General features: G+C 36.5%; 2 protein-coding genes across 11 annotated transcripts in view; one reads left to right on the plus strand and one right to left on the minus strand.

The window, feature by feature from the left end:
- Positions 1–16780, plus strand: part of LOC136826625 (BTB/POZ domain-containing protein 6-like) — a 111514-nt gene extending 94734 nt beyond the window's left edge. For 9 of the 10 annotated variants that reach the window (XM_067083925.1, XM_067083924.1, XM_067083931.1 and 6 more), the window contains 2 exons: positions 12770–12979; positions 13227–16780. In XM_067083925.1, the coding sequence (XP_066940026.1) occupies positions 12770–12979; positions 13227–14175 (1159 nt within the window). In that variant the 3' untranslated portion in view covers positions 14176–16780. Of the gene's footprint in view, positions 1–9633; positions 9828–12769; positions 12980–13226 lie in introns of those variants that run through there. The other variant, XM_067083934.1, reaches the window with a different exon arrangement.
- Positions 1–27500, minus strand: part of LOC136826627 (uncharacterized) — a 225553-nt gene that overhangs the window by 110994 nt on the left and 87059 nt on the right. The window lies entirely within an intron of this gene.

Genomic DNA, 27500 nt, shown 5'->3' on the forward strand with positions numbered 1-27500 from the left:
TGAAACATGAAAATGATTCCACATAAATCGGGCATTAGGTCAACAGTCACGGCTGAACCCAATTCTCTGAAAACTAAACTGAATATAAAATTTAGGCCACTGGCAAGCACTGGGACCTATGAGATTATTCAGCGCTGAAAATTAGGTTGGAACAATTGTAAAGAATGGGTAGAAAGTAAGATGGAAGAAAGAGAATATGAATATAGTAAAAGGAATAAAAGGGGTTGCAGCTAAGGGCCGAAGGGACGCTGCAAAGAACCTTAAGTAATGCCTACATTGCAACGAGCAGGGCGCACTGACCGCACAACGCCCCTACGGGGAACCCAAATCTCAATTCGCTGGATGAATCCAGGGGTCCACACATGACCCCTTACACTCTTGACACCTCAGCATATTTAAAGGCCGCCATTAAGGAAAGAACCGAGCCGGCATAAAGTCAACCTACTCTAAAACTGACCACTGTAAGCCATGTCTGATGGAGCCGATGAACGTCCAGCAACAACCAGTAACTTTTTTTTACCCGCCTGAATTCCCAGGACATATAAACGAGAACAACCATTAAACACAATAAATGAATAAAACACTACCATTTATTCCTACAAAAATGCAAAGCGAAAAGAGAGCCGCCAAACAAGCTTCATCATCATCATCGTCAGTACTACAAAAACCAAACAAAAAACTGAGCCCAATTTTCGCTGGGAAAAGAGAGCCAGAAAAGTCACGTCCCTAACGCTGATAAGAGTCATTGCAAATAACAGGCAAGACTGAAGATTTACTGTAAAATATCCAAGGAGCTAAGCAGGGGTTACCGCCTACACCCTTCAATGTATCTTGAGCAGCAGACTGCCAACGGCAGTGAAGGTTCTTTGCTGCGTTACTTCGGCGCTGACTGCATTGCTTTCAGCCTCTTTCATAATTCCCTTTGGACTCTTCTTCCAATATGGTTGTCCAACTTCTTTAACGTTACCTGCTTCTCACTAAAAATCAAATCCACAACAGCCAGCACTACGAGAGCCACGAAATAACAATAATAGCGTACTCGCATCATTCAAAAACGCCCACATTCCAGCTGCTGAGACATTCCGTGTTTTTGCTAATTTATCATACCACTTTTGTTCAACCGGTGATCGTTAATTTTCAGACAAACAATAATAGACGAAATATGAAACAAGTAACAAAATGCTCCGAAGTTTCTTCGGCGCAATCGAGTTTTCTGTACAGCGTATAATGCTGCAAGAGCCGCGGCCCATTAAACTTTCAGCCACGGCCCGGTGGTGGCCTGCCCTATAGCGTTACCAGACGCACGATCATGGCTAACTTTAACCTTAAATAAAATAAAAACTGCTGAAGCTAGAGGGCTGCAATCTGGTATGTTTGATGATTGGGGGGTGGATGATGAACATACCAAATTGCAGCCCTCTAGCCTCAGTAGGTTTTAAGATCAGAGGGCGGAAAGAAAAAGTGCGGACGGACAGACAAAGCCTTTGCAATAATTTTCTTTTACAGAAAACTAAAAAAACAAAAAAGGGTAAAATATGCCCGATACAAAAAGAAACCACTTCATACAAGAATTCTTTGCTTGCTTGTATCTTTGTGATGAGGTTACCATCCCATGGTCTCCACGTCCGGCTGCGACACACGACAGTCAACTGACTAACAAATGCAACGATTTCCTGTTTAAGTCAAAAGAAGCACAATGGGATTTAACGGTACACGCTTGAATCCCTTCGTCACCTTCGGAATCGATCCCCATCATTCTCACTGTCATGGAAGTTTCATGGCCACTAAAACACCATATCTGAATACACAGTGTATAATCAGAGGTAGAAAAAGCTTTAGAAAAGATTAACGCGAAAGACCACATTACTTACAACAATTAAATCTGTAAAACGCCATCCTATTTTGTCTTATATCATCCTAGAGTTTATGCTCCCTGTTTTGTTTATTTGTTTGCTTGGCTTGTTCTTTTTCAAAAGATAAGGGTAAAACGTCGGTTATTACCGAAAACAAATGTTTCACCATATAACGACAGTTCGTCGTGGTATATAACAGCTGACCTTTTTCTCTTTACACACAAACACAGGACATCAAAATCACAATCCATTACACAGCTGAAGGATCTCTATTTACACTAACTGCGTAAAAACGAAGGAGATCTGAAATCGCATGATAAACATGTCCAAAGATCAAATCACGTCAAAGGACATTAACCTTAACTCACACATCCCCTTCCTCTAAAGGACTCCCTCCTTTCAGATGTTTCCAAAGTCATGCTCTGAAGTAAACAGCTTTTTTTTATCATCATCATTTTCTATTCGAAACAAGAACAATAACAAAAGCAGTCTTTGTTTTTATCATCGTTGTATGTCTGGCTTTGTCAGAAAGTGTCAACGCAGCTGCGTTAACGGAAACCTAACTGTTGACGTGAGTCAAAGAGCGGTCATTATGCGACACTGACACTTTGATGATGTCAGCCGTGCTTTTGGACACAAAATGTACAGCGGTGTCAGAGGGTTGAGATAAAAGACTGAAGTAAATAACGTAATACATATCCAAAAATTTGTAGCTGTTTTTATATTTTATATTTCTATAAATAATAATATATAATATAAATATATATATATATATATATATATATATATATATATATATATATATATATATATATATATATATATATATATATATATATATATATATATATATATATATATATATATATAAGTATACTTTAGTTTAACCAGACCACTGAGCTGATTAACAGCTCTCCTAGGGCTGGCCCGAAGGATCAGATTTATTTTACGTGGCTAAGAACCAACTGGTTACCTAGCAACGGGACCTACAGCTTATTGTGGAATCCGAACCACAATACAGCGAGAAATTAATTTCTATCACCAGAGATAAATTTCTCTTTCTTCATTGGCCGGTCGGAGAATCGAACGCGGGCTCAGCAGAGTGCTAGCCGACAACGATACCAACCTGTCTAATGAGGAACTAATATATATATATATATATATATATATATATATATATATATATATATATATATATATATATATATATGTATATATATACACATATATGGTTTATACACGATTAACATTGGCTTTGACCACTGAGCCATCAAAAGAACCATCTTCTAATGGCTCTGTGGTCAAAGTCACTGGCCATCACTATTTCTAAACCAGCCAAAGGTTCGAATCCCATTAGTGATGAAGCACTTGGCAGTTATAAGTCACCCAGGGTGTAAGTTATTCCTGAGGTACAGTGAACAATATTTGCGGCTTTATATTTGCAAATATAAAAATGGGATGATATATATATATATATATATATATATATATATATATATATATATATATATATATATATATATATATATATATATATATATATATATAGTAGTATATACTGTATATATGTTATAATTACCCCTGTATTTCCTACATCTCCGTCTACTTCCTCCAATAACTTCAAAATCATACACACTTCCACCAACCCAGTTCTCCATTCTCTCTACACAGCCAAACCACCTCAAAACCTCAAGGTCATGATAGATTAGTTGGATTTGCATTGCTATCACAATCATTTTTACTGCAAAACATCTCAGGCAAAAAGATCACCAACAGTTTCGACCTTTTTCTTCTATCGATACTCAACATCCTTCTTCACTTCTATGAAGAGAAGTTGGCTCAAGAATTCCTTCATACATACCAACTCTTGCATCCATTGGTAGTACTCTTTTTATCTCCCAACCCCCTTGCAATGGTCCTAATTCAACTATTCAACTGCTTACCTCTTCTCTCATAGTAAGCCAGATATTAGTCAATCCTACATCCTACCATCAATCCTAACATTTACTCCCACATACTTGTATGATTTAAGGGCTTCAATTCTTCTAACATCCAGTGTATACTTTTCTATTGTGTGAAAGGCAAGACCAGGCATCTTATGCAAAACAAGCGTAACTAAAGTAGATTAAAAAAAAAAGAAAAAAAAACGGTCCCCCGCCAATGTTTTCAAACAAACGGTAAGAGAAGTTCATTTATGCGCGAAAGTATCAACACAATTGTTACCGCATTCCCGAATGTTGCGAAAAAACTCAAAACACTGTCTGAGTGTTTCTGTAAATACTTTCCTTTGTACTGAGGATTACAGCGACTAACCATTACGTTATTAAGCCAAAATATGTAAACAAAAAACCTGCATAACGTATTATAACATTTTCAACACTGCAGCAATGATGTAAAAGGGTCCCCAAGTTTCGTTGACTTTGTTTGCACACACCAGCATAATATTTGGAAACAGATCTCATGAATGAAAGCGGAAGCATCAAGAACGGGTTACCAGGGAAACGCAGCAACCTATAATTCTGCCTAACAAGGGCGGCGAACTTGGTAGAAAGCACGGTGTTTGATATATAAAATCACGTGTACGGATGCTCATAAACAATTATATATATATATATATATATATATATATATATATATATATATATATATATATATATATATATATATATATATATATATATATATATATGTGTGTGTGTGTGTGTGTGTGTGTGTGTGTGTGTGTGTGTGTGTGTGTGTGTGTGTGTGTGAGCTACTAAAGAACATCTGGAGGCAACACAGAGGAAGCACCCTCGGACACTGTCAAATGAAGAGCGATAACGCAGAGTAGTTAATTGCCGTAACATTATGCCTTCTTATCATAATTATAAAAAAAAAAATTAATAAAAGCCACCGGATATTTCACAACAAGCTTCATCATCGTCTTCTATACCATCTTCACATTATTATTACTGTTATCATTATTTCTTGGAAAAAGACCCTCTTCAAGATATAATTCACTGAAAAGAATAGCATTTTGTATGCCTTTGAGGTTATAGTGTTACCTCAACTTACCGAAAAGTTTCTTTGTACAATCAGGCAAATTATTAAGAGGCTGGTAGGCAGAAACTTACATGCCAAGCTGAGGAAGCACATTATAAGCTCAATGGCATACAAACTGCAATTCATCATCATTAATATCACTAGTTATAAGGCAATTGTGACTATCGAGGTTGAATGTCAAGTAAGCAATGCTAAAGCAGTGGCCCGCTTTTTAAAATAACAAGAAGACATACCGTAAAAGGAAGAACGTGAGCAAAACACTTCATTTCCATGGCAAAAAGATCCAGCCTTCGAGAAGAGAAGACGAGAAGTCCAAAATGAGATACATATGAATCATACCACATGAGACGGAAGACCAGGTTTGTTAAAGAGATTCTATTATACACCAAACAATACATTTACAAAGAAAGCTAAATGAGTCAAAGAGCATAACAGCCTGATCTAAAGGCAACAGATATACAGAGACAATACCGGTCTGAAACAATAAGGGGCGATGACACATTTACCACATTTACGGTGTTCCTAAGAAATTAGAAAACGGGTTTGTACCTGCATCAGAAATGTGTTACCACTCCAATCTCGTCGATTGCAAAATAAGATGTAACACGTCACAGAGAGAGAGAGAGAGAGAGAGAGAGAGAGAGAGAGAGGACGATAACAGGAAGTGCTTTTCAGAGGGCTGCAGTTCATATTTTAGGATAAAACCAGTGCATCTGCAAACTGAAATATAATGGCGTTCCCTTTTACCGCCATTCGACTGAAAGCTTGATCACTAAAATCATGATGATAATTATCACATCAAGGTGTAGGATCCTGACGTATCTAAATATAATATTAATTTTTTATTTTTATATTTCCTTCTCTAATCTCCCCGCCACGACACTACCATCATTTCCAGCAAAAACAGGAAACGAAACGACGACGATATGATGATAACGAAAAAAATGATAAGATAAAATACAACAGAGAAGTAATAATCCCTTCACGGTTGAGGTTGCGATACTTCAGCGTGATGCAACGAATGACGCAACCTGTCGTCCATCGTCCACTGAGTAAGTTTTAGGGGAAACGTCACGGGTAGGTTTTGGCGCTATCAACGTCTACCACCTATCGAATACTGTGGCAAAGATTTTTTTTTTATGAAATATGGGCTGTCTGGCCAAACACTGGGGCACCTTCTGCCATTTCACGCTAACGACAGTGCAAAAGGGGCAGAGATCCAGAAAATATAAAGATGAGACACAAGGACCTAATGGTGGAACTGAAGGAAGACACCACAGTTGCACTAGGAAGTATTAGTTAAGAGAGGTTGGACATCAAGACTTGAAGAAAGGAAGCGGGAATGTAGGTAAAGTAAAAGACTAAAAAGTTGGGGGGACGAAAGAACTTTGCAATTACCCCGTGTAAATTCACGACCTTTAAGGTCTCTCTCTCTCTCTCTCTCTCTCTCTCTCTCTCTCTCTCTCTCTCTCTCTCTCTCTATATATATATATATATATATATATATATATATATATATATATATATATATATATATATATATATATATATATATATATAATGTATATATATAATGTATTATAAATATATATTATATATATACAGTATGTGTGTGTGTGTGTGTCACGAAATCCCAAGGGAATTTGTGAAATGACCAATTCGCTTAGGAACATCTGATCTCTGAGGGCTAGTACTAAACATGGTGAAACAGTGATTCATCTTCACTGTTTCGCCGTGTTCAGTACTAGCCCCTTGTGGGTCAAATGCACTTAGGGACACTTGATCCCCCAGGGGTAAGTACTGAACACGGCGAAACACACTTAACCCCCCGGGGGTTAGTACTAAACATGGCGAAACAGTGTAAATGAATCACTGTTTCGCCGAGTTTAGTACTAGCCCTCGGGGATCAAATGTTCATAAGCTCATTTCACAAATTCCCTAGGGATTCCGTGAAATCCCTGACTTCACATATTCCCTGTAACATATGTATACAGTATATATAAGTATGTATGTATATGAATGTGTGTGTGTGCGTGCGTGTGTGTGTGCATTTCGCAGCAAATCTTTAAGGATAAGGTTGCTGGTCCCAAACGGTTTTTTTTTTTTTTTACACCAACACACACCAATACCCATTAACAGCTGGGTGAACTGACGGGCAGTAGATCGGGAGCGACCCACAGACCAAGCAAACGTGAGGCAAGCGCTGTACCATAGCGGAGTCACCCTTGGGGACTTCTAAATGTTCCATCGGCAGACTACTTCAAATGACTGAGCTCTTATCAGCACATGAGGTTCTAAGTCTTGGGGTCTGCCAGGGTCCTCCACCAGTATACCCGTAGATTCCTTACAGGTCTTGATATTAATTCGGATGAAGGTACATTTCACAGTTGTCTTGAACTCATCAAATCGGTTGTTTAGTGAAAATGTATACGATGACAAATAGTAAATAAGTTTTCATTCTTCCGACGATACTCGAGTCAAGATTCCTCTAACATGGAAACTTAGCTACGGACTGTGCCTGTTAGTAAGCCTTTACCTTCTATATAAGCTGTAACAGTAGGCGAACTCAAAAAAACGTGCATGAGAATTAAGTTGAAGCGCCTTTCCGTTAAGGTTATATTCTATAACCCTTCATTCTAGTTTTTCATCTTCTTTCACAGCTATTATGAATCACGACATTCCAGCGCACCATCTGGCAAAATTCTCATAAATCATAAATAATTCAAACACTTGTTCACCTCATAACATACGGGAATTACCCAACGATAATCATTACCTTAGCTCAAATGACCATCGACCCACTGACTGACTAAAGCGACATGGCGTCGTAGAATTGATTACTTTCATTTCATAAAGTTAAACTGTTACCACTGAGCGACGACTACGGCGACGCAGGTGGTCTACGGCGCCAACTCTGTTGTCAACAAACATCCTGCGGTATTTTGGGGATGTTTGCGACACCCCGGCGGCGGCGGCGGCTCCTTTGCGTCAAAAAGGATTTCCAAATTTTCCCCGACGCCAAGCATCGCATCATTCAACTTTCGACCAAAACTTCAGGACGTGAAAATTCCTCTTCTTGCCAATTTGAGGAAGGCCCGACAGTTTAAGACATGTTTTCATAAAATGAGGAGGAGGTCTAGTTGAGTAATATCCTCAGAGATGACAGTTATTCTTTGAAAGGTTTTGCAACGTGAAGTAACATGATTCTGCACGAATTAGAAATACTGGCAACTACAGGAAAACTTCGAAAATAATGACGAATAAAAGTTTAAATAACTATTACGGATGGTTAATAATACATGATGCAAAAATAAAAAAGGCAATGAGAAACTATTCCCAAAACAGATGAGTTACTCATACACAATATACATAGTTATATACATAAATACAAGCGCTCTCTCTCTCTCTCTCTCTCTCTCTCTCTCTCTATCTCTCTATATATATATATATATATATATATATATATATATATATATATATATATATATATATATATATATATATATATATATATATATATATATATATATATATATATATATATATATATATATATATATATATATATATATATATATATATATATATATATATATATATATATATATATATATATATATATATATATATATATATATATATATATATATATATATATATATAATATATATATATATATATATTATATATATATATATATATATATATTATATATATATATATGTATATATACATATATATATATATATATATATATATATATATATATATAAAGCCCCTTCGTTGGCTGAGTCGGTAGAGCTTCGGACTGTCACTTGATGGGCCGGAGTTCAATTCCCCCGGCCGGCTGATGAAGAGTTAGAGGAGTTTATTTCTGGTGATAGAAATTCACTTCTCGCTATAATGTGGTTCGGATTCCACAATAAGCTGTAGGTCCCGTTGCTAAGTAACCAATTGGTTCTTAGACACGTAAAATAAGTCTAATCCTTCGGGCCAGCCCTAGGAGAGCTGTTAATCAGCTCAGTGGTCTGGTAAAACTAAGGTATACTTAACTTAATATATATGTATATATGTATATATATACATATATATATATATATATATATAATTTACATTTGTGTATGACAGACTAAACTATAAATTGGTACCTATCCCACTATGATTTATATTTTCGCTTTGCAATTTTATGATCTTTATATTTTACAATCTTCTCTTTAATAATGCTAACATCTCTAATTAAACAAAAGAAAAGTTTTCGGTACAAGCAATACGCTGGAAAGTGGATCTACTGGTTTTTACATTACATAAAAAAATATAGTTTCTTATTACTCAAAATCACCATACATAACTAATTCTATCCATCTTCATATGGGAACGTTTGTAACCAAATCCAAAGAATACCTTTCTTGCTTATTACTGAAGGAAGAGGAGTGACCAACCAGCTACCCAAAAGTATAAAAAAAAAAAGTAGCAACTCACAGTAGGACTATCCGAAATGAAAAAAAAAAATTCCACATCCTAAATTAGAAACGTCAATATTTATTGCGCAAATAAATAAAAAAAAAGCATCATGTGATGTTAGGTGATTACAACATCCTAAGAAATCAAAACCCTACCCAACAACCCCCTTCGTCGTCATCCTCCCCGAAAAAGAAAAAAATCCTGACATCCTGAAAAACCCCCACGTGAGACTGACTTCCCAAGCCCTTCCTTTCCTAGAAAGCCTGAGGTCCAAGGATGATGAGTAGAACATTTCCGCTTGTCCTGGGCATATATATACAGGTGCCTGTGGGTACGAGCGACATATTACTATTTCACTTGGAAGAGATCGCACTGTTTTACTGACAAGATGGGAAACGGCAGTTCAAGAAAGAGAAGAAAATCTAATAAGTGTTTCTCCATGAAATCTAAGGAGGCCAATAAATACTTGATGTGAGTTCGATGTGTTTGTGCAAGCCAGTGTATTGACTCGTGATTATGTGGTTACTCTTGTTAATTGCTAAGACTAATAAAAGAAGGAATGAGGTCTCTCGTCATTTTCATCTGCATACTAACACAACATACGCACACATACATACATACATACATCTATATATATATATATATATATATATATATATATATATATATATATATATATATATATATATATATAAACTTAAGACATAAATTTAACATCCCTTTAACTATAAACGGTAACGGTCGTCGGCTAACATTTAACAATTATCGTTCACAGATTCAAAATCTATTTTAATAGAAAATGCGGTTCTCGTCACGTTTTCTTCAAGTGTCATGAAATCTGTGCGATAAAAGATAACGATTACAAGGTTGAAGGAGAACTTAAATTCCATATTTGAATTCAACTGTATTAAATCTGAGCTTCTTCATACGTACAACTTTTTGCTGCCCGGATTTTTACTTGAGAGCAAAAAAATAAAACAATATAATGCAAATCTTGACCTAATTTATCTTGCTATCTTGAGTGACTTAGTATTGTAATCCTGCGCTACAGCAACAATACAACTTCTTAAAAACCGTATTCATATTTACAAAATATTCTTGAAAATAGTTGCCTCAAAAAATCATTCAGGTGACAAATAATCCCTTTCAAAACAACTCAACAATTTAATTAAAAAAAAAACATACTGTTGTCAATTAAAAAAGATCAATTACTTGCGTCGATTTTAAAAATAATTAACCAAATGAGGGTACTCTATACGGAGGATAAGAGCATTTACAAGTCCCCAAAGACCCCAACGTCCATCCTGTGACAGAATGACTGCGTTGTTAAAAACAGTTTATTGTCCAAATACAAACATCTTTGTTAACTCCGCCAAGTGTCAAACTTTAACAGTAGTTCGGCCCTTTTTTTTTTTTTTTTTACCAGGGTTACGCGATGGTTGATTTTTTCTATAGAAGTGGATCTCAGCCTGGATCTTGGCCCAGGAGATTTTCCTTCATCTCCTCTTTTTGTTACAATCACTCAAGCGATTTACAAAAAAAGGCACCCTTCTGCTATCTGTTAAATGACGCAGAGTATTTCCCTAAACATTTATTTCCTTAACCGAGGTTTGCAATAACCGACTGACCCTTCTAGTGTCATAATTATTATCATTATCGTCAGAACGGATGAAGATGAGCTAGATAACTGTCCCACTGAAACGTTTTGAGAGCAGCAGATGATGAGTCAGCGTATGTGTCCTTGAACACTTTCCTAGCGCACACTACCCTTTCGCCTGGGGTCAAACACGAAGTGTTTAACATTCCACCACTGCATCTCATTCTGTACGCACCCTCTTAGACACAATGAGGTAGGTGACCATTAAATGGTGCAGCAGTAATCGAGATGACGTTGTTTTAAACACACATACAACACACATATATACACACACACACACACACACACACACATATATACATATATATATATATATATATATATATATATATATATATATATATATATATATATATATATATGATATATCGTCACAAGGATCGCGTGACTAAATGTACTGCCAGAGCCAGAAGGAAACAATAAAAGGCTAAAGTACCTACCGCATTCGTGTGTTTTATATACACGTTTTCAGGGTACAGTACCCTGAAGAAGTGTATACTACTGAAAATACACGAAAGGGCTGGGTACTTATGCCTTTTACTATTTCCTTCTGGCTCTTGTGGTTTAATATATTATATATATATATATATATATATATATATATATATATATATATATATATATATATATATATATATATATATATATATATATGTATATATATGTATGTATGTATGTATGTATATATATATATATATATATATATATATATATATATATATATATATATATATATATATATATATATATATAGCCATTTAGCTTCACAAGTGGTGGTTACAGAGCAAAAACTCCACAAACGGCTCTATCACATACAAAAGCAGATAAAGAGAAAAGGATTAAATAGTGTTAAACGCACCATATTCATCACAGCACCTAACGAATGTCCTAATACCTTACTCAAGGTCCTTAGCAGCACAAAATGAATGGAAATGTCCATAAACATGCGGGGAGAGAGAGAGAGAGAGAGAGATCGCTTATTTATAAATTACAAAGGCACATAAGAATAACTTGTTAAAAGCGAGGGACGCGCCTCCTTAAGATAGCCGAAGTCTTTTCTTCAAGGATCAGATAAGACGTATCCTGCGTGTCGTGCCTCACAGACAATTAAACAGACAAAACGCAGAGACAGGGCGAGTTTAGGAACGCCTTTTCTATTAATACATCGCTCGGCAGAAAATGTTCAAGACGGCAAACATGTGTGACCGTTGCTGTTGTAACGCCAGTTCATAAAACCACATCAGTCATTCAAACAAACAAGATTTTCTAGTGTTGTGAATAGCAACGAGAGGCAAACATTTTATAAGAAAAGCAACTGATGAATCATTTCGTGTGAAAGAGACTAAACTCGCTAAAGCATAATCACCTGAATTATTAAGCAGAAGCGCATGGTTTCTGCTTACTAACCCGATTACTAGATCTACCACAAATCAATAGTTTTTCATTGTCACAATAGTTATTTTCTATCAAAGGTCACATATGGTTTACTATGTGCCCGTCTATCTACATTATTATTATTATTATTATTATTATTATTATTATTATTATTATTATTATTATTATTATTATTATTGTTTATGATAGTTCATATTAAGATCATTACAAGATAACTAACTTGGATACTAAGTAGTCAATAAAATTGCCAAAGTACAAAATTGGCCCCAAGGCCTTCTACAACTAACAGACAGCAATTAATACCATAAGAATGCACAATAATGTTAACAAAAAAATTAATAAATTTTTTTTTCCCCAACAGATCCTACCACCTCTTTGAGAATGAAGATGGAAGTGATGTGATCCTTATGGTGGGGGAAGGCAGTTATCGAGAGAGAGTACCAGCCCACTCCTGGGTACTTGCTGCTGGCAACCAGTACTTCAGGGCCTTGTTCCAAGGCCCCTTTGCCGACAGGCACAAGAAAACCTACGACATCCCCAATGACCCAAAGGGATTCCAGAATCTTTTGAGGTAAGCAAAGCCATTCTGCTGCTACTATTTTTGTGTTATTTTTCTACAGAATTCATTTCAGCCTAGTAGTAAATGACAGTCAAGGACGTGAAATCCATCGCCTAAAGACCAACATGAACAAAATATACCATGAACGTTACCTAAATATATCCTCCGGGGGTAGATATATAACTTGGAAATACATACATAAGCTAGCTAAACCAGTTAACTGAACCTGAATATGACATAACAAATTTTTTGTTTACAGGTGGTTATACCGAAATGAATGTGGGATCCAAAGTATGGATAGTGCCATCATCACGTTACAAGTAGCCATCGAGTACCTGTGTCCAGAATTGGCGGAGTTATGCGTCGAGTACATTGGAAAGCACTTGAGAGTGTCTAATGTGCTAAAGGTATTACAGTTCACCTGGAGATACTGTCCTTCTGCTCAGATGGCTGACGACAGTCAAGCATCAGCACCTCTGTCACCAGCTCCTTCAGCTCCTAGTCTTGAAGTAATGTTTGGCCCTGATCAGGGAGGCCCACACCAGTTTGGTGCTGCAGACAGATTACAGCAACTGGACATATCCCAAAACCCACTTCACAACACGAATCAGCTACCAAATCCTTCAGAGGAAACAGAGTTCCAGGATCCAACGGCATGCTGTAGTGATCTTTACAATGTCTGCCTCGAAGTTGTGGACAGTGCCACAGAGTCTGTTTTGGTCTCTGAACCTTTAGAAGAATTGGACTACAGAACTTTACAGCTCATTTTGAAGAGATCAACTCTCAACATAAAAAATGAAGTTTCAATACTTCAAGCAGTGCAGAGGTGGTCAACAGCTGAATGCAAACGTCGCATGTTGCCCCTAACCTCTGAAAACAGAAGAGCAGTTCTTGGTGATCTCCTGTACCATGTACGATTCTTGAACATGACAAATGAGCAGCTTCAACAGACCAGCAGCCTCCTTACGGCTGATGAATTCAACTACCTAGCTACTAGAATTTCAGGTCACACTCCTGCAACAGTACCTGCCACTCTTAACCCCCACCTGCCCATGATGTCTACACCTCGCCATCACAAGCCGCCTACTCTGCCAACGACAGAGTCACCCAGCAAGAGCAAGAAGAAGAGCAGCACGGGCAAGAGAAAATACACGAAGAAGGAGCTAATGCTGGATGTAGTTTCCTGCCTTGCTGTGATTTTTGATTAACATTTCATTTCTCCTTAAATGAATTCCTGTTGCAGCAGTTGTCTTCAAAGGAGGTTGCGTCTATTCTTTCGTGAAAGACAACATTCTTTTGAAGTTCAACAAACATTTACCTCTATGAGGTTTAGGTCTCAAATCTACCAAGAAATTGGGTTTGTTTTGTAGTACACGTGCGTGATTTTTGACAGATCCTAATTTTGACAAAGAAATTGTTGGCAGTTGCGTACAGAAAGATTTCAAAAACAGAACTAATGATTTTATGTTTATCTTAATGATTTGACAAATTCTACTACTGTTGTACAAAATATTAATTTGATGAAAGATTTTAATTATTGTATAGATGTTGAATGGTTGATAATTTTATGAAATTATATGATTTACGTTGTAGCTTCGCTGCAGTCATTTAGAGAAATGAAAATCCAATTGTAAATATAATGTGCATCACATACATGATGTACTCTGAATGTGATAATGAGCTAACTAACTTGAAAGAGTTGCCTTTTACTTGATAGTTGTTATATGTTGCGTGGGAAGATGTTCTGTATTATAAAGCTTTTTTCTTATATTTTATATGCAAATTCTCTTGCATATAGTAATAGTCTAGTCATCTCATTACTGCATTTCTTTACTTAGCATTAAGTGGCGCGGCTATATAGAAATTTTACAAAAAACTATAAAGAAACCAAAAACCAAAACAGCAGTTAGGCATTTTTCTTTTCCTTTGAAATAAATAACCCATCAAATGATCTTCAGGATTATAACTGAGGAAGGAATTTACATTTGTAAACAAACTTTGTTCATAATGCACAGACAGATAAAAAGAGTACTAGTAATTATTTTGTCTCAAATTCTTACATCAAATAAATCCACTGAGTTACTCAAACCACACAAACACAAAATGCATGAACAACACTGCTATATCTCAAATACACATCAAATATTTTATCTACCAGTATGAGGCTTAGGTAGTATAATACAGTGCATTGGCATGCTTTTACAACGATGATTACACTACAAAGCATGAAAAATTGATAAGGACTTGTTCCTTTCCTACTTTTCAATATGCATTATGCTATATCCAATGAGATCAAGGGAACTTAATAATTTATATGATCATGACACCTCAAACAACTTAGACGAGGAAGACCCATCATATCAAAAATACCCTGTGGTCCAAAAAGGGCATGACAAAATTCAAAGAGCAATTTACATCGAAGAACTGAGCCTTAAAAACAGTGATACTTTTGTCTAGGTTCGAGGTCCTATTACTCTCTCATGCCATAAATGCTACATATATGAAACATTACTTTGGTTTAAGCCTCAATTCTATCTAAACATACAGCCACCGTCTAAACGTCTTTGCGAGAGCTCTGCGGCATCTCAAAACGGGAAAGAATACATGTAAAGTATTGACAGCTATGACACACCTGTAAATATTCATGATGTCATTAGTGCACTCAAAAAAAGCACAATACACTGTATTTGTTACACAGCCTTTGAACCATTAACCATGGTAGTGACACTCCATGTGACATATGTTGTTGCCATTACTATTACAGCATTTGCAGCATGAACCCTCCTGAATTTTGGAGCCGAGACAATATTTAGATGAGAAAACCCCACGTAAATTGAAGACTTCTAGACGTCATCTCTAAATAGTTCAGTACTCTAAGTTTCTGTGCATATTAAGCAAAGTTCCGAATAGTGAAAAAGTATTCTAAGCATGTTTGCCTGTTCATAACTGAAGACATTGTCATTTTTATTTAGATTCAAAGCAATGCACATCAATGTGCATGTCTATTAGGAAGACAAACCAAACTATTTTTTTCTGAGTATAAAGTATTACATAATATTATATCAAAATTATGTTTGCTTGAAAATAAAGTGAGATGATCCCAAAGGATGGATTTACAAACTTTGTAATATATATTTACCCGCGCTTACAGGAGCTGTCCGTGCCATATGCTTAAAATCATAATGCTAAATGTAAAAAGAGTATAAAAATCTGTACTTGTGCTTATATACGGAAATAGTCGGTGTCATAAGCTTGAAATCACATTGAATAAACACAACAGTGACAGAGGTGTATATTCTGGCTCTCTCATATCAAAATGCATAGAATTTCAACAGTATTTCATCTTGATATATTTAACAGTTTTCGTTAGTCTTAAGTTTTTCAACTTCTAATTCTACTCTAATGGCAAAACGATTAACTTTAGCAGCTTTTTGTTAGCAATGTTTCCTTCACAACTTGTTCATGTTTGAGTTAATTTTTAAAAAAATATATCACTTGTTGTCAATGTCGAAAAACAAAACACAAAAAAAGCTTAATGTATTGTCACAATTAGGATGATAAATGAAAACTACTTTCTTTGTCCATTAAAACATGACTCTGAGGTTAGTTTTTATTGTTTTTATAATTATGCAGAATAATTTTATTTGTGTCTTACACAGCTTCAGCTTACTGCAATGTGATTATCATTTAATGGAAATATATATATTATATATTATGTAAATAGACTCAAAAAAATTCTTATGAGTTTTGTTTTACATTTTTGCAAGATTGTAAAAGAATGTTGCCAAAGTTAATAAACCGAATGAACTAAAAGATACTTTGTCTTATTTGTATTTCCTATAACTTTTTATATCTGGTTATTATCATCACCCTAAATTAATCTTGTTTGCATCAGTATTACCATCAACAAGATGGTTTGAATATTTATAGGGTTGTGTTTATAAAACTTTTACACATCTACTTCACCCGGAAAATTAAAAGCACCGAAATGCAGTACAACCATGACCCCAAGATAGCAACCATAATAAATATAAGTCCAGTGAAGAATGACCGAAAAAAAACAGCCAATTCACACTTTCCCAAAAAGACACATTAAACGAAGGAGACAGCTCTTGGCCGCTTTCCCTTAGGACAGCCATTTATCCTCACTTCATAATGTTCCAAGTCCCAACTGTAATAATAATAATAAAAAAATTATCATAATTTCTCTTGCATACATTTTTTTTATTCTAAGTACACTTGAAAACTCGCTCAAAGAAAATTCATTTCTCATTTGGGGAGAGCTAGTGGATTCTCCCGGTTGGCTGCCTTGTCCAGGGGTCCACACCTACGTATACCCCTAATGCAAGGGCCCGTACTGGCATAAGGCCAGTTTAATCTAAACCAACCTACCACCTGAATAACTGCAACAAGATTGACGTCAAATGCGTTCTTAACTATTAAACTTTATAGGCTATCAATATTGTCATAAGTAAAACGTGCAAATAACGAGGATCCCAAATACTGGCCTGCGGAACACCAGGCAAGATGTCTAGAAATATTGAAAACACTAACAACAAGAACTTTCTACTACGTCGTATAAAAACTGTGAATAAAGTCAAGACTATATTCGTATACACTGTCGAGGCTGTCCTGGAGTAAAGCTTAGATTTACAGGCCGTTCATAGATAAGCTTTTCCCCATTAAAACCAAATTAGGTTCAACATCCACAAGCAATAGCTAAGTCATCTCTGGGACATAACGTATTCTAACTAGTTCATCGCTGACAAGCAACCTACTGTAATAGTCTGTCGCTGAGCCATTAATATTCTTCGACTTGTCTACGCTGAAAGATATGCCATTTTAGCTATTATTCCCATAAATCTCATCAAAATTAAATTAAACGTAGCAGGCTTGCAGTACTCATTGCTAGGATGACAAATGCAGCGCTGAAGGGGCCATAATAAAACATCTACCGTTCATTTAATCGCAACAACTTGATTTGAAGAGTTTCTGTATCAAACAAGATGCTCTGGCAAAAAAAGGGACAGTACTAATTTAATTATGAAGTTCTTGCGCATGTTTACTTCTCTTACAATTATTTTTGCTGTATCTGTTTACCCTAATAGAATTCCATTTGCCAAATAGGGACGTCATGTTTTATGAACACTTACTGTTGAATAATCATTCGATTTTCAATGTTTATTAACTCTTAAGCCAATCCATATACATATACATATACATATATATACATGTGTATGAATGTTTACAATATATATGTATACATCTGCGTACATATATACATATATATGTATGTATGAATTATATATATATATACTGTATATATACAAATATATGTACTGTATGTATGAATATAAAATATACTCATATAAAGATGTGTATGTACGTATGTATGTATATACACGCCCACACATACATGACGTACGAATTCGACGTCAAAGTAATGGAAGGTTCCTAAATGGAAAATTCCATCACCAAGAGGTCAAGAATCGGAAGTCTCGCCCACGCTGAATTTAAGTGATGGACCTCACTTCCCAGGCTTACGAATTCCACACTGTCGCAACATTCTACCACGAGCTCAAGAGTGCAACAAACACACGCACACACAAACCAACCAAACTACTTTTTAGTTTCTTTTTTTTTTTTTTTTTTTTTAATCTTTACGAACATCCGGTGACACGTTCGGATCTCGACTTCACTGGAACTTAAGGACTTATCTTTGTACGTGCATACGTATGTACATACGTACATATATACATACACACATCCGTGCTAATTGTGTTAATTTTTATAATATTGTGTACACATACTAAAACAAGATTAAGCTCTGTATATGTATAAACATACTGTACATGCATACACAGACACACATATATATATATATAATAGCATGAAAAATCTCCTATATATATATATATATATATATATATATATATATATATATATATATATATATATATATATATATGTATATGTATATTTATACAGTATATGTATGCACTGTATACATTAATCGCGAAGCTCAAACTTCTGGATGAACGAATCCAGGTGAATATTCGTACACAGAAATGTTTCAGTACCTCTCCTCACATGTTGAAATAACCGATTAGACCACAGCGAAAATATTTTCCTAGTCGTCACGGGCGTCCAATACGAGTACGAAAAAGAAATCTGATGAGGCCAACGAACACAATGTAGTCGAATAAAAACAAGTAAAAAACGCCCCGAAGTTTCTTCAGCGCAATCGAATTTTCTGTACAGCGTATAATACTGTATGAAACTCTCAGCCCGGCCCATGAAACTCTCAGCCGCTGCCCAAGAAACTTTCAGCCACGGCCCGGTGGTGGCCCGTGTTGTTGGCACCTATAGCGGTGCCAGATGCACGACCATGGCTAACTTTAACCTCAAAAAAAATAAAAACTGCTGAGACTAGAGGGCTGCAATTTGGTATGTTTGATGATTGGAGGGTGGATGATCAACATAACAATTTGCAGCCCTCTAGCCTCAGTAGTTTTTAAGATCTGAGGGCGGACGGAGAGACAAATAGCCATCTCAATAGTTTTCTTTTACAGAAAACTAAAAATCAGAAAGAAAAAGATTCAAAATCTCATGCAATAAGTGAAATAATCCTCCTTTGTTCGACACTGGCTGTTATCTAATAGCTTCCTATGTAAAGGAACGATCGACATTGCTCAAGAACGATGGCTGAAAATCTAAAGCATCAACAATGAGATTTGTATAGTTTTCATTATCAGGAGTTACGTTAAAGACTTTTTTTTAGAAGGTCTATACAAGTATCAATGGCAAACACAACAGCTTGATTTGATTGATTGAGCGATTTCTTTTAAGCGGCGTCACAACAGTAATGGTATGCCGTTTTGCCATTCAAAACGAGGGAAATTGTAATACTGAAGCGATGCAGAGCTACTTGCTTATCAAGAGGTATATTCGATATCTAAATATTTAATAAATAAGATGAGATGGAATGTAGATACAGATAAATAAATACGTAAATATTAACAAAGGCATTTAACTCCCCAATGTTGCGTAATAAACGCCTATGATTAAGCAGCGCCGCACGTACGCAATTACTTAAGTAGAACACAAGAAATTACTCATGCGTACCCATTTACTAATAGACTTGCCATATATGCAACTGCACGCATGAGCCCTATCGTATGTGCACAGAAAACGGAGGAGCAAACATATAGAAAACGGAGTCAGTTGATTTGCATAACCAGTGTCTGCCCGCCACCAGACGCCCATCCCTAACATTGCCGTCATCATATTAAACAGTTGAACATACTAACTGATGAGAGACGAAAGTGAACACGAATCATTGACTGTATTTAGATTTTTAAGAGTACCATGAATTGGAAACCTGGGGCTGACATGATCCGCGGTTGGGCAGAAACTTAACATTTCATATCGTAACTTCACCTGCCTACCCCAAGGGTTCGCTAAAAGTCAAAGGGCTTTAAAATGAGTGAGAACAACCCTTCTCTGATCGTCACCTATAAAAGATAAAATTATAATAACCAAAAAGCAGCTTTGTTGGCATGATGATACAGTACAACGCACTATGAATTCCTAATATCTGTACCACATTAATCGTGTAATACAAACTTTATGTAACACGAATATTATTTGGTTATATCTAAATTCTTTTACATAATACTACACACACATTTACACAGTACCTAGGTCACCCCATACATAAACATACACAATGTGTTTTGTGTGTGTGCGTGTATATATATATATATATATATATATATATATATATATATATATATATATATATATATATATATATATATATATATATATATATATATATGTATGTTTGTATATGAAAAGGTATTAACAACGCTGACAACCATATCTTATATTACTCTAGGAATGGGGGTTGAGAAGACGGAAAATAAAAAATACAGCGGGAAGACCAATAGAGAAGAGTATGCATCTCTCTCTCTCTCTCTCTCTCTCTCTCTCTCTCTCTCTCTCTCTCTCTCTCTCTCTCTCTCTGTTGTACATTACCACTCCAAGAAAATAGTGAGCATCAGTCTGATGGGGTGATGGACTGATTAACTGAGACATGTAAACTGGCATTGCAACAACCATGGATATCCACGCAGAGATCTTGCGATCTAATCTCGCACATCACACATCAGAAAGCCTTCTGACATTGCAAGGCAGTTTCCGTAGATCTCATTGCGTGAGACTGAACTCGATCAGGCTGTCAGTCCACGGATTTTCTTGTCGACCCAAGAAAAGAATAGAATAGAACATACAATTTAAGCCAGAGGCCAAGCGCTAGGACCTATGAGGTCGTTCAACGCTGAAACGGAAATAAACAGTAAAAAGGTTTGAAAGGAGGAATACCTCTCACTTGCACTATGAATCTATTGTTAAGGGAGGGTGGAAAGTAAGATGGAAGAAAGAGAATATGAACGGACGTACAGTAAAATGAATGAAAGGGGTAGCAACTAGGGGCTGAAGGGACGCTGCAAAGAATCTTAAGTAATGCCTACAGTGTACCGCATGAGGTGCACTGAAGGCACTACTCCCTTACAGGGGATCCAAGAAAAGGGGTCACCTACTATCTTAAAGGATAACCTAAAGGATATACTCCTTTCTACTCAAGCCAAAGGAAGCAACACCCTCTTGCAGTTTCTGTAACTCAACAACTCTTGCGAGGACCTCGGGAATACGTGTTTTCTCCCAGGGGGAGGATGGCAAGGTCTTTCAGGTTCGGTCAAGCAAAAAGGTTGTCCGTGTTGCAGCGTTAAATCGCGGCATTAGGACAACTTAAGCCGCCTGTTTGTCTCTCGGGACGGCTAGGTCACGAGGGGATTTAGCGCTCTCTCTCTCTCTCTCTCTCTCTCTCTCTCTCTCTCTCTCTCTCTCTCTCTCTCTCTCTCAAAAGAATCTAAAATGATTAAACAGATGTCAATATCCTTTTCTTTTTTATCATCAGCTGCCTGACAGCAATTCCACAATATAAATGTACGGAGCACAGTTCAACAGCAAGAAAAAAAGAAGCAAAACCAACTCTGTCTCATATATATATATTATATACATTAAATATATATATATATATATATATATATATATATATATATATATATATATATATATATATATATATATATGCACCCAAACACTAGTACAAATAATACTGTGCAAACAATCATCGCATTACTGCGCATTTGCATGAGACATTCCAGTGTTATCAAAACACGCGACAAATCAAGTACGGGTGACAACATCAATAAACATTCTACCGGAAATAACTAGAACGAATGCACTGACGACGAGTCGAACAAAGATGCTGCGCCGAAACGTTTTCACTAAGTACACGTATATCTCACGAGCATGAGGTAAATGTCCCCAATCACTCATCAATGACACCAAATCCGGAAATTATTCTTCTCATTCTCAAAATTTGAAGTCAACTTTCACACCATCCTTCTGATTTCGGACTTGACTCCTCTCCTTTCCCCTCAGAAAGAGACTGTCTTATATTCATCAAGGCATGAAAAAACGCACCTGTCAATCCTTTTCTTTCAGTGTAAACTAACCTACTTCTTTGTTTTCTGCTGTACTCGTTTCTATAAGGGGTCGCTGTTTCCTGTCAGCCTTCTCCACCTTCCTCTGACCAATGCATCCTCACTTCTTAAACCTTTCTCCCGCATGACATTTACTATTTTGTCTTTCCATCTGAACTTTTGCCTTCCTCTCCTTCTTCTTCCCTCCACCTCCACGCTCATAACCCTCTTACACACATGATCTTCTTCTCGCATCAAAACATGACCAAACCACTGTAGTTGTCTTTCCTGGGCCTTCTTCGATACTTACCCTGCTTAAATTGTTCCTATAATAAATTCATTTCTTATCCTCGCTCTTCTTGTGACTCCACACATTCAGCTCAACATCCTCACCTCTGTCACATCCATCTTATGTTCTTGAGCCTTCTTTGTCGGCCACGTTTCGACTCCGTAAAACGAGGCATGGCCGATGAAGAAGACTCACGAACGGTAATTAGATGTGGCAGAGATGGGTGTAAACTTAGGGTAAACTTACAATCCTCTAAATAATCACTGGCCTAGGCTTGAATGATATGAACCCAAGATTGCAACATCCAAGCCAATAAGATAATACTTGTGGATAACAGATTACCAACAGTTTGCCAAGTGAAACTCCTTACTAAAACGCACGGCAATTTTAGTGTGTGAAATACATTGGGCTCTTTTTTCATGTCACAACTTTGCATTACAACTTCAGTGTTATCTGTGGTGCACTGTCGTTCATTTAACGCTTGAAACCTCTTCGACAGGTTTTAAACTTAAAAATTTCCGTTCGGTAGTATCAATGCGGATCAAAGGGACTGGTTATTTTCGATACGCGAGAACAAAAATAGGTCAGTGAGGTATTCTGTCTCTTTATAAATGCATGTAACGTGCGTGTATAAGCCTATATTTAAAACAACTTATTTGATATTAATGTTTCAAAAACTCATCACGTCTTAACCGAAACTCCAATTATATTTCAGCGGACGAAAGTAACAGCAACTATAAACCCAGTCATTTTAAGAGCAACTATAAATCCAATCATTTGAAGGCCGCTTATTCGTCACTTCCTTGACAAGAGAAGCGAATCAAAATCAACCAAAAAACCAAATTTTCTCCCTTTTTCGAATTCCTACAAAGACACTGAGCGACTGCACAGACACGGCCGGGTAGCGCTAACGATGCAAATAACTGGCCATAAAATTGCAATCCTAGATAGCACTGCCAAAGGAGAGCGCTTGTGCGAGGAGTAACTTGGCATGAAAACGCATAAATAAATAAAACTATAATGTCTTGCAAATAGAAGAGAAGAAAATACTCCACGATAATAGCGAGGAAACGTGTATAGCAACAGGACTGAAAGATTTCAGTCCAAGCTAAATAAGCAAGTAACACTGATGAAAGAAATGACTTCAAACTCAAACAAATACGGACAAAAACAATTCAAAAATATTACAAAATAAGTGCATTTCATATCGATAAAACTGATTTCAAACATACAAGCTCAAGCAATTATTATGACTTTCATTATTATATAATGGCGACATTTGTAAATAATTGAAAATTTAAGGAGGGGTCTGGTGAGAATCGGGGAGAGGAATTGGCAATCATACTCATCAGTTCCTTTCTTACGAAAAGGAAACAGAATTATGACAAAAATCAAGATAACGCCTACTTCCCTAATGCCGCCATATCAGCAGCATACGCAAAAGAAGAGAGAGATTTGCAGATTTTAAAGGGCAAGGACAATAAAGATCTGGTAAGAGGATGATCAAACAGATTTGTAATTTTACAAAAACATCTGTTGGAAACGCTAAGCCCGCTATAGCCAGCGAATCTGAGGTCTCATAATCGTGCCAGTAGGTTGCCAGGACACGATAATCACGCCTTCATACAACGCCCAAAAGATTAAGAATGAAATCACTACTTCAAGGCTCATATTACATCGGTATGTACTTCAATACTTCGTTATCTTTACTCTCAGTTGAAAAAGCAAGTTTTCCTGCTCTTTGCGGCTGTCGAAAAAATCTTAATCAAAATACATTCAAATTCAGTATTCAAATTTTCTGCAAGACAATAGAGTTTGTAAAAGAAACCAGGATAGATTAAGAAAATGCAACATCATTAACATTATGATCCTTATCTGTATAACAAAGATACACGTCAATGAGAGAGAGAGAGAGAGAGAGAGAGAGAGAGAGAGAGAGAGAGAGAGAGAGAGAGAGAGAGAGAGAGAGAGAGAGAGAGAGAGAATGTATGCAAATGACGTCCTCACCTTAATGAAATCTAGACGCTTAAGGGTCAGTCTGGAAGGTTCGTTTAGGGTATAGAGAGAGAGAGAGAGAGAGAGAGAGAGAGAGAGAGAGAGAGAGAGAGAGAGAGAGAGAGAGAGATGGGGGAGAAAATGAACTTCATGACATTCATGGAAACTTGAGAGGCGAAACGTGACAAAGAACTGGTCTGAAGACTCAGCTACATATATCGCAAAAAACAGGAAAATGTTAGTCACAGCCATCAGTAGAGACACTCCGCGCATTCATACAAACTTGTACACAAATAATAATATACAATAAACAATAAAAGTAACCTGCATCAAATAGACAGAAATAAATAGGCTCTCACCTAAACACTCAAGAGCACAAGCTGACTTCAAAAATCGACAGCAGCACAACAACAGCAAAAAATAACAATATATATTAAGTGTTAATTAAATACATGCAGAAAAGAAGAAGAAATAAAGTATAGGATTAAGCCTTCTTTTGTCCGCACGTGACTTTTTAACGTGATGTAACTTTTATGGCTGTGAAGAGAGAGAGAGAGAGAGAGAGAGAGAGAGAGAGGCAACGAGCCAAACCCTTACTGTATATAGTAGTTCAGCTTCCAACACTGACCGTTTTCAATAATACATTGCTAACACTGAAATAGTTTCACTATTACAGTGCACAGTACGCAGAAGAAGAAGAAGAAGAAGAATAAAACGACGATAATGATAATAATGACGATTTAGCACGAGCAACACGTTAAACCGCCCCAGAAGCTATCTGCTGATGATCACGACAAACCCATTGCCACGGCTTGCAGTTGCTTCACGATTGCCTGAATTGCTAACTGGCAAATGACCGTTACTGCTTTCCCGCTAAAGGTCATTTTTTCTTCTCTGAGCGAATCTTGACTGGTGGTAACAACCCGACAATAATCACTTGCAAAGGAACTAAGCGTGGTCATTTTGGTAAATGCATTTATAGTTTAAATTGCAAATAACTTTGTTTTGCTTAATTTGTACAAGACAAACCTTACTAGGCGAATTCGACTTAGTTTTAGATGAAAGCTGAACAATTGTCCACTCTGAAACGAATTTACTTATCCTACAAGGTTTATTAAGTGCACAACAGTTTCGATTTAAACACTGGGAGGAGAACAGTGGATTAGACGTACTAAACTTTTTTGTGATAAAAGCTACACTGGTTGGGCAAAAGGAAAAAAGCTAGGGTTGTGTTAAACGAAAACCTATCAATAACACTTAAAAGAATAGTAAAAACAATTTACCATTTCGACCACTCTTGGTCACATAATTGGTATTCTGATTTACAGGTTTTTTTTTACATAGAGCAGGCCGTTACTTTCACTCTGCAAGCAAGAGTAGTTACAATCATAATTATGCATTTATGTGTATGAATACATACACATCACCGATCCATCCCAAAAATGTAGCACACACCTGGCAAGACATATCTTACCCGTTGACTTAAAAGTTAGAAATAAATGTGATAAATAAACACAGATATATATATATATATATATATATATATATATATATATATATATATATATACACACACATTATTAGCCTTCTGGTACTCAGCATGTTTCATCTTATGCTAAGAGGCCCAGTGGGATTTAATTGGTGACTAATGCTCTCCAGAACCGAATACTGGACCAGTCACTGGATAAATCCATAAAAACACGGATAAAGGTGAGGCTTGAACAGGTGACTGAGAACATTATTAGCGTGTTATAGGAGTTTAACTGATGAAGTAAGGCTAATGTCAGAAAGGGTAACAGGAGATGAGCAGTGTGGGTATGGACAAGGGTACAGGAATATAGAATGTATACAGTTTAGGCCACAGGCCAAGCGCTGGGACCTATGACGTAATTCAGCGCTGAAAGGGAAGTTGACAGTAAGAAGGTTTGAAAGGTGTAACAGGAGGATAATCTCGCAGTTGCACTGTGAAACCACTGTTAGAGAGGGTGGAAAGCCATATGGAAGAAAGAGAATATGAACGGAGGTACAGTTAAAGGAATGAAAGAGGTTGCAGCCAGGAGCCGAAGGGACCCTACAAAGAACCTACCTAACGCCTACAGTGTACCATGAAAAAGCTTCTGAAAGTAAAATTACGGATGCACTGAAAAGGATGCTGAGGAAGAATGGTGCATAAGGCAATCCTCTGAGAGATTGAAAGATTTACAATGGGTCTGAAGCATGTTCAAAAGTACTGATGGGAGAGTGACTGATATGTTGTAAAAGTGAGTATATATGAGATAAGGGTGTGGTATGTCTCAATAGCTACTAAGACTAAAAATCTTCATGGATGGGGTGATGCAAGAAGTCTGAGAAGGGACATTACATGCAGATACAAAGTTGGGTATATGAAAATGGATAGTAAATGAAATGTGGAGTACCTGATGTTTGCATACACTAGTACTCATTAGGAACACAGAAGAAAACTGCAGACTAGTGAAAATGTTTGAACCGTTTATAAGACGACAAGGTTGAAAGTAAATGTGACCTCGAGAAAGCTTATGAGGCTAAATGGAAACCAAAAAGATGGCGACTTGACTTAATCTGAACAAAAGAAGAAAGAAATCAGTTGAATTTTACAAGTATTTAAATCGAATGTTACAGAAGATGTAGGATGTGAGAAGAGGATTCTCAAAAACAGGTGACACACGGAAGGTAGCAA

The sequence above is a fragment of the Macrobrachium rosenbergii genome, chromosome 41 (assembly GCF_040412425.1).
Source record: "Macrobrachium rosenbergii isolate ZJJX-2024 chromosome 41, ASM4041242v1, whole genome shotgun sequence".
Classification (NCBI taxonomy): Eukaryota; Metazoa; Arthropoda; class Malacostraca; order Decapoda; family Palaemonidae; genus Macrobrachium; species Macrobrachium rosenbergii.